The 10,694-nt window shown below is 33.0% G+C and overlaps 1 protein-coding gene across 6 annotated transcripts; it reads left to right on the plus strand.

The window, feature by feature from the left end:
- Positions 1 to 651: 651 nt before the first annotated feature.
- Positions 652 to 5,881, plus strand: LOC147396559 (WD-40 repeat-containing protein MSI4-like). 6 transcript variants are annotated; one of them, XM_086451896.1, is made up of 10 exons: positions 659 to 765; positions 858 to 978; positions 2,037 to 2,174; positions 2,705 to 2,721; positions 2,823 to 2,885; positions 2,989 to 3,063; positions 3,344 to 3,568; positions 4,191 to 4,272; positions 4,775 to 4,848; positions 5,031 to 5,879. In XM_086451896.1, the coding sequence occupies exons 6-10, from the start codon at positions 3,044 to 3,046 to the stop codon at positions 5,188 to 5,190; spliced, it is 561 nt and encodes a 186-aa protein (XP_086308022.1). In that variant the 5' UTR covers positions 659 to 765; positions 858 to 978; positions 2,037 to 2,174; positions 2,705 to 2,721; positions 2,823 to 2,885; positions 2,989 to 3,043; the 3' UTR covers positions 5,191 to 5,879. The 6 variants fall into 6 exon arrangements, with proteins under 6 accessions (XP_086308023.1, XP_086308021.1, XP_086308024.1 ...); XM_086451895.1 differs by having other exon boundaries at positions 653 to 978; XM_086451900.1 differs by having other exon boundaries at positions 654 to 978; positions 5,027 to 5,133.
- The last annotated feature ends 4,813 nt before the right edge of the window (positions 5,882 to 10,694 follow it).

Genomic DNA, 10,694 nt, shown 5'->3' on the forward strand with positions numbered 1-10,694 from the left:
TTCTAGAATATATATTGATATTTAGAATATATCAATTGGGATATCTAGAATATTTATATTAAGTAGTTTTCATATATCTTGGTTGATGTCTATAAATACCTTATCGAGACTTTTGTAAGATTTATCCAAGAATTCTCAATAAAATTAGATTTCTACACTTTGATTCTAAATAAGGGCTTTCAGGCATGATCTTTTCTGAAGGTTTGGTGTGAATTTTGTTCCCTTAGGCTTCGCACTTGATTAGTTGAGAAGGAAGTTTTTATTCTAGAGAATGGCTTATAAGCTTGATCTTCTCTAAATGATGATGCTTTAACTTTGGAAAAAGGGCCTGTGAGCTGCTGCTTCTTTAACACTGTGTTTGGATTGAGGGAAAGGGAGGGAAGGGAAGAGAAAATATGTTATTTTCTCTTCCTTTCTCCTGTTTGGATTGTTAAGTAAGGAGGGAAGAGAAGAAAAACGGAGGGAAGAGAAGGGAAAAAGTGTCGAATTTTGTTCCCCCCAAAATCGGAGTAACGAGGAGGGAAGGGAAGAGAGCACCTTTTTAATTCCAAATTTGCCCTCATTTTTTTTTAAATTTCCAAAACTTATTTATATTGACAGGCCTTTTATTACTCTTTACACCCCAAGTAATAAAACATCTGAACTTGATTTCAGAAACCTAGAGGTGTACAGAACGAAGAGCCGAACTCGAACTCGAACTCGAGTAGGAGACAACCTCTCTCTCTCTCTCATTCTTCTGGTTTTCTTCAAGAAACCCTCTTCAACGTCACACCTCTCTCTTCTTCAACCCCACACACCTTTCTCTTCTTCTTCTTTTTTCAAAAATCTTCACACGCTCTGTTTTTTTTTAATAACAGTGGGAAGTCATCATCTTCGATCTCAAGGTCGTCAAGAGGTAATTTTGGTGTGGCGAGGTTGATGTGAGATAAGCAGACCAAAGAGCTTTTTGCTGTGAAGTATATTGAAAGAGGCGACAAGGTTTGTTTCTTATAATAATAGAATTGTTTGAAGTTCTTCGATTTTACAGTTATTGTGAATTAGAGGTTAATTATTAGTTCAGAGAATCGGAAATCATGTGCATTATGTGGAAGGTGAAGACATCTATTGAGAAACTCAGGAGACAATCCGAATTTGGATTTTGTTTGAGTTTTCTTTTGGCTTGAATTTTTCTTCGAGAATTTAAATGGTTATTGTTCTTTCTAATTAGAAGCTAGTTTTACTTAGTTTGATTGTCGCTGTAAATTGAGAATTTTTATGAGTTTTATGTAGTCTAGTTTTACCGAATTTAGGTTTTGCTTGGCTTGGAGAAATTTATAAGAGGAGAGTTCTGTCAGATAACTCTATGATTTGAAATTTTCCACTTTGGTTAGGAATGTTGTATCACAAGTAGTTTAGATGGAAGGTTTTTGAGTTTTATTTGATTGGAGAATTTTGGTTTTTGGATTTTATTTGAGCTAATCTGCAAATATTATCTAATTTTATTAGATGACAAAACAGTTCAAAGAAGATTACTAAAGAAAATGATGAATCTGGATCATAGTTACCAAGCCATGCCTTTTGAGACCATTAAATGATTTAGTCTGTACCATGGTTTAAAGTTTCATATAGTTTCGAAATATCTCGGCATGTGGGAGATGGAGAATATGAGAGTGATAGAGAGAGAGAGAGAGAGAGAGAGAGAGAGTTGTAGCGAGAGGTTGAGTTGAAAGAGATCGCACAGAGAGGTATTAACAATTTTGTAAAGTTATTAAGTAAATATGGTTTTTTGATTTTGAAGTCATCTTGCCCATTGGATTGCGCCCGATCAATAACTGTTAAACGTTAACTATATCTATTTTGTGTAGTGATCCTCTAGATATAACTCGATTGCCTTGATCTTTGTTTATTAGTTTTGAACCGTCGGTTAAATATTTGTTTGTCTACAATTTGGTCTATGTTCAACATCTTGTTAGATTTCTAGCTCAGTTTCTATTTCATGTTTATCAACTCAATTTGTTCATTGATATTTAAGATTGTCTTTACTTGTGTGTTTGCAGTCCTTCCAAATTGTCAAGGATTAAAAATCAACTTGTCATTTATACCAAAGAGAACTAAAATCAGTAGAAACTCATTGAACGACGGAGACAACTTTTGGGCAGATTTGATGCAAGAGTCTTCAAGGTGTAAAGGCCTAGGTATGTTGAGATAGAATAACTAAAGAAATCTTGTATTATGGTCATGGGTTCCTGTTTCCTTGCATAATTTAGATGAGATGTTATCAGTTTTGATTTGGGTTTTTGCTTGCATGTATACATGTTATTATAGACAAACATATGAACTAATGACTAGGAGTTAAAGTATATTTTAGTGATCTTTTATCAAATTTTCCGGTTTTTGTTCATTTAGTGCTTCTTTAACATACACTTTGAGATTGATAAATTGTGTATACTGTGTTATAGAAGGATCATTGGGCACTTTGAGCATTATTTTTATCAACCAGGACAAGTTGACATAGAAATCACATTAACAACCTCACTGAAAGAAATAAAGTTTTTCCGCTTTTCCTGAAGAATCCCGTTAAAGACTTACATCGTTTTTTTATTTTGATTTCCAATTCGCGGTTGGTATTTGTATTGTTATTATTGAAGGAATGACTCCTAAGTGTTTGTGTTTTGTCTTGTGGCTGAATCCATGGGGATTACTTTATTGGCCCCTCACATCATAGCCATGCGCATTTTAGAGGTAAGAACACGTATTTAGAATAAATTGAGAAACTGGTTTGTTAATCTTTTCCATGACAGTAAGTCTTAGATGATCTACATATTTGTGTGATTTCAATCCAGGTTCAATCAGCTTATTGTAAAAATGATTTTGAGTGGGACAACTTGAAGAAGCTAGCTTTTAAGGTCTATAAATTCTTTCCTTTTCTTATGCTTCTCTGTTATTTCTTTTTGTAAGTTTTAAATTATACCATTGTTCCTATTGTATGGATTCTTGGTATTTTTGCAGATGGTTAATGAATCCAACACAAAACTCATGCGGGATTATGTCTTAGAAACCAGTCATGGAGAAAATTGAAAACTAGTGATATGCCACCTCCCAACATCTCTATCAATCTATATACATTTTGTACAATTTCTTACAGTTGATATCATATTGTAGAGTTGTTTTGTACATGACTAGCATAACCATGGTTATAAATTATGATTTTGGCAATTGGTTTGATTGTCCTGAATAAATTATCATGCTAGGGCTTTGATAATTAACCGGTGCATGTTACTGATTTTGGCAAAATTGATTGTCTTTCTTCCTGCCTTAGCATTTGATATTTGCTTTTTTCCTCGGACGTTATTTTGATTGACAGTGCTCTTATGCCAAGGAAAGACAAGTCAGTTGTTTTGTGGAGTATACAGGATCATATCTCCACTTCAACCACAGATCCAGAGTCCTCCAAATCCCCAGGTTCTGGGAGTAAACAAACATCAAAGGTTGGTGGTGATAAAGCTGCAGATAGCTCTTCTGTTGGACCTCGTGGTGTCTACCATGGGCATGAGGATACTGTTGAAGATGTGCAGTTCTGTCCTTCAAGGTAACTATCATGATCATAGTCGAACATTTTGAGCATAGGACCCTTACTAATTTTCATGGTTGTCCTCTACTTCTTATGATCGGTCATCTATTTGAACATTTCATTTATGTAGTAGTTCACATTTCTTGGAAAGAAGTTTGTGGAGGACAAAGAAGAATCCATATCAAATTTCCTAGTTTTTCTTGAGAGCTGTTGTTGGCACCTCAACTTTTACTCATTGTACCCCAATTAAAAAAATGAATGGTTGAGAATAAGTAAAAGTTGGGGTGCCATTAGGAGCTCTCATTTTTTTTTGTTAGATTTGTATTTTTAGGTTTTGGATTTTATATAGGCCTAATCCTAGTTGTAAGCAACTACTGAAATTATTTGAATGAGTGTTATAATGTTGAGATAATAACTTGAGCCAATCCTTTGTATGTTTGAATAGTGTGTCTTAATCTTTAATTGGGGTGTGATAAATAACTAAAGAAATTGGGATGTAATAAGTAAAAGTTGGGGTGCCAATAACAGCCTTCTTTTTCTTCCTTTCTAATTTTTGGCAGCAAGAATTTGAAAGCTTGTATCTGGTATAATACTCATTCACTGGCTAACACTTGCCTTTTCTATTATTATTGTTCTGAAGTGCACAGGAGTTTTGCAGCGTGGGAGATGGTTCTTGCCTTATTCTATGGGATGCTCGAACTGGCTCTAATCCAACGATCAAGGTTATGTGCCATTAAGTTGTATACTATATGAAATTACTTATTTAAAAATCTCTCATAGACATGGAACAAACCGTGCTGGTGTATTGGAATATCAGTTTCTTATGTTGGTGTCTGGCACCATATCCATGTTAAGTTACAGAGTTGTGATCATTCTCTTGTTTAGGAAGTAAGTGTTTATAGTGCAGGTCTTATTTTGAATCGTATATGTTGTCTTAATTTGAACGATGTTTCTGTTGTGCCATGAAAGTTCTTTTACTGCAGCGCTGACAAGGATTGACTATGACAATGATAACATCAGACGAGTATCTCAGACATTATTTAAATCTTAAGTTGTTACCCCTTTTTTTCTTTCTCCCCCCATTTTTCTCTTGTATTTTTTCATGTAGTTAACCTTGGTAACGTTTAATAAAAGTTTCTCTTTCCTGATATGCACAATTGTCTATTAGGCAATGCCTCTTTTGATTCTGATGTTCTTTGGGTGTTATTTATCTTGGGTGGGCAGGTCGAGAAAGCTCATAATGCTGATCTTCACTATTTTGATTGGAACCCTCATAATGTAAATCTTATTCTAACTGGGTATGGGAGTTCTATCAATGTTTTCTTCTTGTTGCAAACATGTTGTTATCAGCTAGAATTTGCAATTAGAAGTAGATAAATGTATAATGCTATTGTTTCATGACCTAGTTATATGCCTAATTTTAATAGATGTAGAAGCTTATACAGCATTTTTGGTTATTTTTTATTCTTCATGAAGCTAGCACCTCAAAAATTAGTGAAGATCAGCTATTCTACTTTCAGCAAAGGGGCATTGATCACGAGAAGGCAGTCAAAGCCCTTGTCTTCAACAAGTTTCCTGCCGAGTTCAGTTATGAAGTGAACGAGCTCATGAGTTTGAAGCTTGAGGGATCTGTTGGGTAGAGACCAATAATTGTGGTAATGTACATTTTTTTTTTTTTGGCTCCTTGACAAAGAAAAGCAAATCCTCCACTGATCATACTGGTTTAATTGTGATGTTCATCATGAGTTGGTCCAAACAGTCCTAGGAGAACTTGAAGATGGCTGCCTAACATCTATGTATGGAAACCATATTGCGACCTGAAACATAACATCCTTTATGTAATTTGACTACTATATATGACTATCCTTTTATCAAAATAAATGGCTATAATAACCTTAAAAAATGCCACCAAATAGTAACACATGAGGAGTCAACAATGAACCATGCCACACCCAACAACCTGACCTCATTTGTTAACAAACAACTAAGGATAAGGGTTTGAGTCAAACATCTAGCTTGGAAAGGTTAAGCAAATTAATTCAAAGATCAAACTCCCAACCATTTGGCCCTTCAAGCTTTTATTGACAGTAGATCTTGTCTTCAACTTCTCAAGGTTCTTAACTAAGCTCAACTACTATGTTTTATATGGGGATGGAAGAAATTTTTTTTGAGACTTTATAAATATTTAGTATGGAATATCCCCTATTAGCGCTAGTCGAACAAGAACAATTAATCTAGATCAAAATAGTCTAGAAAAACATTATAACTTTACGATATTAATAATAAAAAAATGAGCCTTTCTAATCAATGTTATCCACTCTCACTAGTAATTGATCGAAAATAAATGACTTAATAAATTGTTATAATTATATAATCTGCTTGAATTTGGTTACAGATGATGTGTGCTAGTAACTGTTGGGAAGTTGATAGCTTACTTCAACATTTTGAGAGAGCTAAAAATTGTAAGAAACTTGAAAAGGTCCATCATTGTAGGCTTAAATGTCTAGGACCATGTCTTTAATCTCAGATTTGCATATTTTAGTGTGTCAAATGACTTGGATTTTGAGTCAATGAGATGAACAAGTATTTTTAGTTTTTTTAATAAAAACATACATCTGTCCAACCAAATTGAACTACGGAATCAATTTAATTTTTAAAACATTGGGTTTTTTTAATAAAAACATACATCTGTCCAACCAAATTGAACCAGGGAATCAATTTGATTTTTAAAACATTGGTGAAAATGTAAGCTCTCATGATATACAATCTTGTATTTCTTAAGTTTGATAATAGGGAAAAGGTTTGTATCATTGTATAAGAAGAATTGTACAAGTAGAATTTTGTTTTTTACTAAGAAGGGTATAATAGTTATTTGACAATAATAATTTCTCTTCTCTTCTCTTATGAATCCTAACCAAACAGAAGAAAGTTGATTTTTTTCTTTTCTCTTCTCTTTCAATCCAAACAGGATGAAGAGAACCTTCCTTTCCCTTCCCTTCCCTTAATGAGTTTCTCTTCCCTCCCCTTCCCTCAATCCAAACAAAGCGTTAAACTATAAGCCCCTAATTTAATGGATTTGGACTTTTGGCGGACTTCACTTATCTACTTAGGTGTAGGGCCCATGGTCAGGTTATTTGATTACTGAACCTGTTCATTTGGGTGCGTTTATTGGACCGGTGACGGGTTAATCCATTTTACAATTTTCGAAGCTTATAAATACCCCCTCCTCGAGATGTGCGTCTTTAATCTTGAGTCAGTTTATGCATGTCATTATCTTGCAATCCTATAACAAAAGAAAATATTTAAATATACTTTTTAGTAATAATAGTTTTTACGAAAAACAATTTCAATTAAATGTTTTTTATATTAAAAAATTTTAATTTTTTTATTGAAAATAAATTGTTTTCATGAAAACATTTTTAATATGAGAACGTTTTAAAAAATTTATTTTAATAATGAAAGATATCTTTTGAAATCCATTTTTCGTGAAAACAAAATTGATTTTTGTTTCTTTGACACATTTTTATCCCTTTTTGAGAAAATTCCAAAATAATTACTAGAGAAACCTAACAAATTTGCCAAGGACCTGAAGAGTAGAAGATTACAACTCCCAAAATAAAGGGTTATTGTTAAGGTTACTTATGTCGTTTTGGATGTGGAGAGTAGTTTAAATTGTAATCTCATATGGATGGAGCCCGTAACACTCATTTATGATTTTGAGGAGGCAAAAAATAAAAAGCGCACATCCTAACCCTAGACAATGCATTTGAGAATTTCGATTGAAGACAGCAATGTAGATCTTGGGGAGGATATGGCAGCCTCAAACTAGTCGGATTTTTACCATTCCATTTGGAATTTCCATGTTTACAAGAGATATATGGAACAACGGTTCTTTCCAGCATGGTTCATTGGGTGATCTTCTATTATCTTTCTCATTTCCCTTTAAGAAGTGAGTTTTCTAATGTTTAGGTTTTTCTAACTGACACTTCTCTCATATAACGGGGAATTCATTGTAAAATTGTCTTTAAATGATAATTACATAAATCAATTAGATTAATTTATTCAATTAATCTAATCTAATAGGTAAAAATAAATACCATAAATAAACTAAAATATAATGCAATCACGACACAAAATTGTTTTTACATGGAGAACCCTTCTAAAAAACCACAGGAGCTTGTCCAGAACAATTCACTATGGAATTATGAGTTTACAAAAGTAACCCACACACAAAATGAGTGACAAACTCAAATCCATGATCTACAAACTTCTTGCTTCAACATGCCCTTAGCAGAACTCTACGATCCAATTTCCTGCTCCACTCTTATAGCCTTGATCATCAACATGATCTGATTCCACGAACCGCATATTCAATTCCACGAGCAAATCACCAATTTAATCTGGTTTAGGATGTCTAAAGGAATCTCTCAAATAAACATCAATATATGATTGAAACTCCAATTTTAGAAGATTCTAGGGTTGCTCAAAGCTCTCAAAATACACTGTTGAATTGTAATGAAAATCAAAATATTTTACGATAAAATTGACTTAGTCTCTGACTCGTATAATTAGATGTTTCTCCTTATTGGAAAATCATTTGAAGTTCATACTAAGTGTTTGTTAATTTTGATGACTATTGTTGAGTTTTTTTTTTATGTTTTACCAATACCTAAATGCTTTGTCAGAGAGACGCGATCTATGAGGCCCTCTCGGATTTTGAAGTTACCCACTATTAGTATTTAAGAAGAAATGGGATTTGATGAATTAGTCTATGTTTTTGAAAGAATATTGACACTGTAGGTTATTTTCTATCATGGTTATTTTCATAGTAATTTCGATAATTTTCTGCTACCCATGCGTCCAAAACACCTAAAGAAATGTTCTGATTGAATCCCATTATGTTTACATAAGAGGAGGGGACATCGAGTCACCGTGAACACACTTGACTAGTGAAGGGGTAAGAACTGGTTAGACATGGAAGTAATGGTTTAACTAACAAGTTTCCTCATAAAATAAATGCCAAGCTAAATTTAAAAAATTTCTCTCAATCATGTAGACTCTGATAGTTTTAAGGTGAAAGTTTACTTTGCTAAGCAAGTAAGGGGTTGGTGATTTCCATGATAATACATCAATAATGATGATCTCCAGCATGGTAGTACTTCAATGTTCTTAGAAAAAGATAAATATTAAAAGTTTGCAAACATCAACATTCTCCTTCATCTTTTTTTGTTGAATTGTTGAGCATCCTTTGCTGGCCGCTCTTGTTGTTGGCAATCTGAAGTCGTTAGGATCCCACATGGTTAAAATTTGTTTCTAGGCTTTGCCCTTGATTGACTGAGAAGGGTACTTTTATTCCAATGAAGAGCCTTTAGGCTTGATCTTTTCTGAAGGCTTTGTGTAGATTTTTACCCTCATGTTCCACACTTGATTAGTTGAGAAGGAAACTTTTATTCTAGAGAAGGTCTTGTAAACTTAATCTTCTTTGAATGAAGCTTTAACTTTGGAAAAAGGGCTTTCGAGGTTGTTCTCTTTTAAATGTTGTTCGGTTTTTTGAGAAGAGGTTGTAAAGTTGATCTTCTTTAGACACTAGAGTCCAAGCTCTTCTTGAGAGAAATGATCTATGATCATCCCAAATGGCCTAAGCATTGTTATTTATAGACTTGGGTGGATTGACCTTCTAACTATATGCCCCTAACTTAATAGGTTTACCGAATTGGTCTAACGGTCAAACTGACTCAGCTCCATTTTTTGTGATTTTATGGACTTATTGTGGGATCCACCTATATATTTTTGTATAGGGCCATTTTTCAAGCTATTGGATTATTGAACCGACCATTTGGGTAGGTTTATTGGTTTGATGAAAGGCTAAACTGTTTTACTGGGATAAGCCCAATATCTAGCATGAATCATTGGACTTGCTCGAACCATGAATTTTATCTCAAAAATCCAAAATCAGGTCGTAGGAGGTCTACTTCTTGGGAGTGGTTCTGATTTTGATGTGTGGGCTATTTACGACTTCTAGGAACCCTCTTGCTATTTATGAAATATGTAGGGACTCGTTTGCAATTTTGATGTGTACAAATGCCATCATCAATGCATTTTCAGAAGCACGGTTGAAGGTTTTGCATCCTTGATCCTGAGCTAGTTTATGCATGTTATTATCTTGCAATGTTGAAACAAAAGAAAATAATTAATTTTTTTTAGTAATATAACTTTTTATGAAAAAATTTCAAATTTTTTTATGGAAAATAATATTTTCCATCATTTTTTTATATGGAAAACAAATAAAAAAATATTATTTTACTAAAACACAATTTCGAAAAACTATTTTTCCTAAAATTGTTTTTTGACGAATTTCTTTTTTGTTTCTTTGACACATTTTTTGGGAAATTTCCAAAATACTTATCAAAGAAAGCTAAAAAATTTGTAAGGACCATAAGAGGAGAAGATTACAACTCCAAAATAATGAGTTAACTTAAGGTTATTTATGTCTTTTTCCATATGAAAGGGGGTTGGTGGGTAAAATTGTAATCTCATATAGATAGAGTCTGTAAAAAGCAATAAAAAACACAAACCCTAATAAACTTGGACGAGGCATTTTTCGATTTCAATTGGAGATAACAATGGCGGAGATCTTGGGGAGGATATGGTGGTTCACACTAGCCTAATCTTTATTATTCTATTTGGAACTTTCATGTTTATAGGGGATGGGGCACTGGTTCTTTCTGGCATGGTTCAACAGGTGATCTTCTATTATCTGTCTCATTTTCCTTTCAAGAAGGTGTGTTTGAATATTTAGACTCTTCTAACCAACTCTTCTCTTAAATAAAATGGAATTCATTCTATATCTAGTATTTTTGTCATTAAGTATATTTATATCTTACAGACAAAGATATGACTAAGATAAGCTCTTCTAAATAAATTTTAGATTTCTAATTGATTTTAATATACTTTGTTATTTATTTAGTTTCTTAAAAAGTTTTATCAAGTTTTTTATTCTTTTATTCTTTTATTTTTTTTAATGGGTGTATCAAATTTTTTCCTTTAATGAAACATTTCTTAATGTGTAATTCTTAAATTTTTTTTTTTTTTTTTCAAAAGTAAATTCTTTGGGTAATTTACTCCAATAATCCTCGAAAGACTA

This window comes from Akebia trifoliata, chromosome 8 (assembly GCF_017979445.1).
Source record: "Akebia trifoliata isolate Shusen 1 chromosome 8, ASM1797944v1, whole genome shotgun sequence".
Lineage (NCBI taxonomy): Eukaryota > Viridiplantae > Streptophyta > Magnoliopsida > Ranunculales > Lardizabalaceae > Akebia > Akebia trifoliata.

Bases quoted from the DNA above. Each gene is read 5' to 3' on its own strand.
- LOC147396559 (XM_086451897.1), top strand. From the start codon at position 3,044: ATGGAGAAAATTGAAAACTA. The intron at 3,064-3,343 runs GTGATATGCCAC...TTTGATTGACAG, and splicing joins ATGGAGAAAATTGAAAACTA to TGCTCTTATGCCAAGGAAAG. The intron at 4,849-5,030 runs GTATGGGAGTTC...TCATGAAGCTAG, and splicing joins GTAAATCTTATTCTAACTGG to CACCTCAAAAATTAGTGAAG.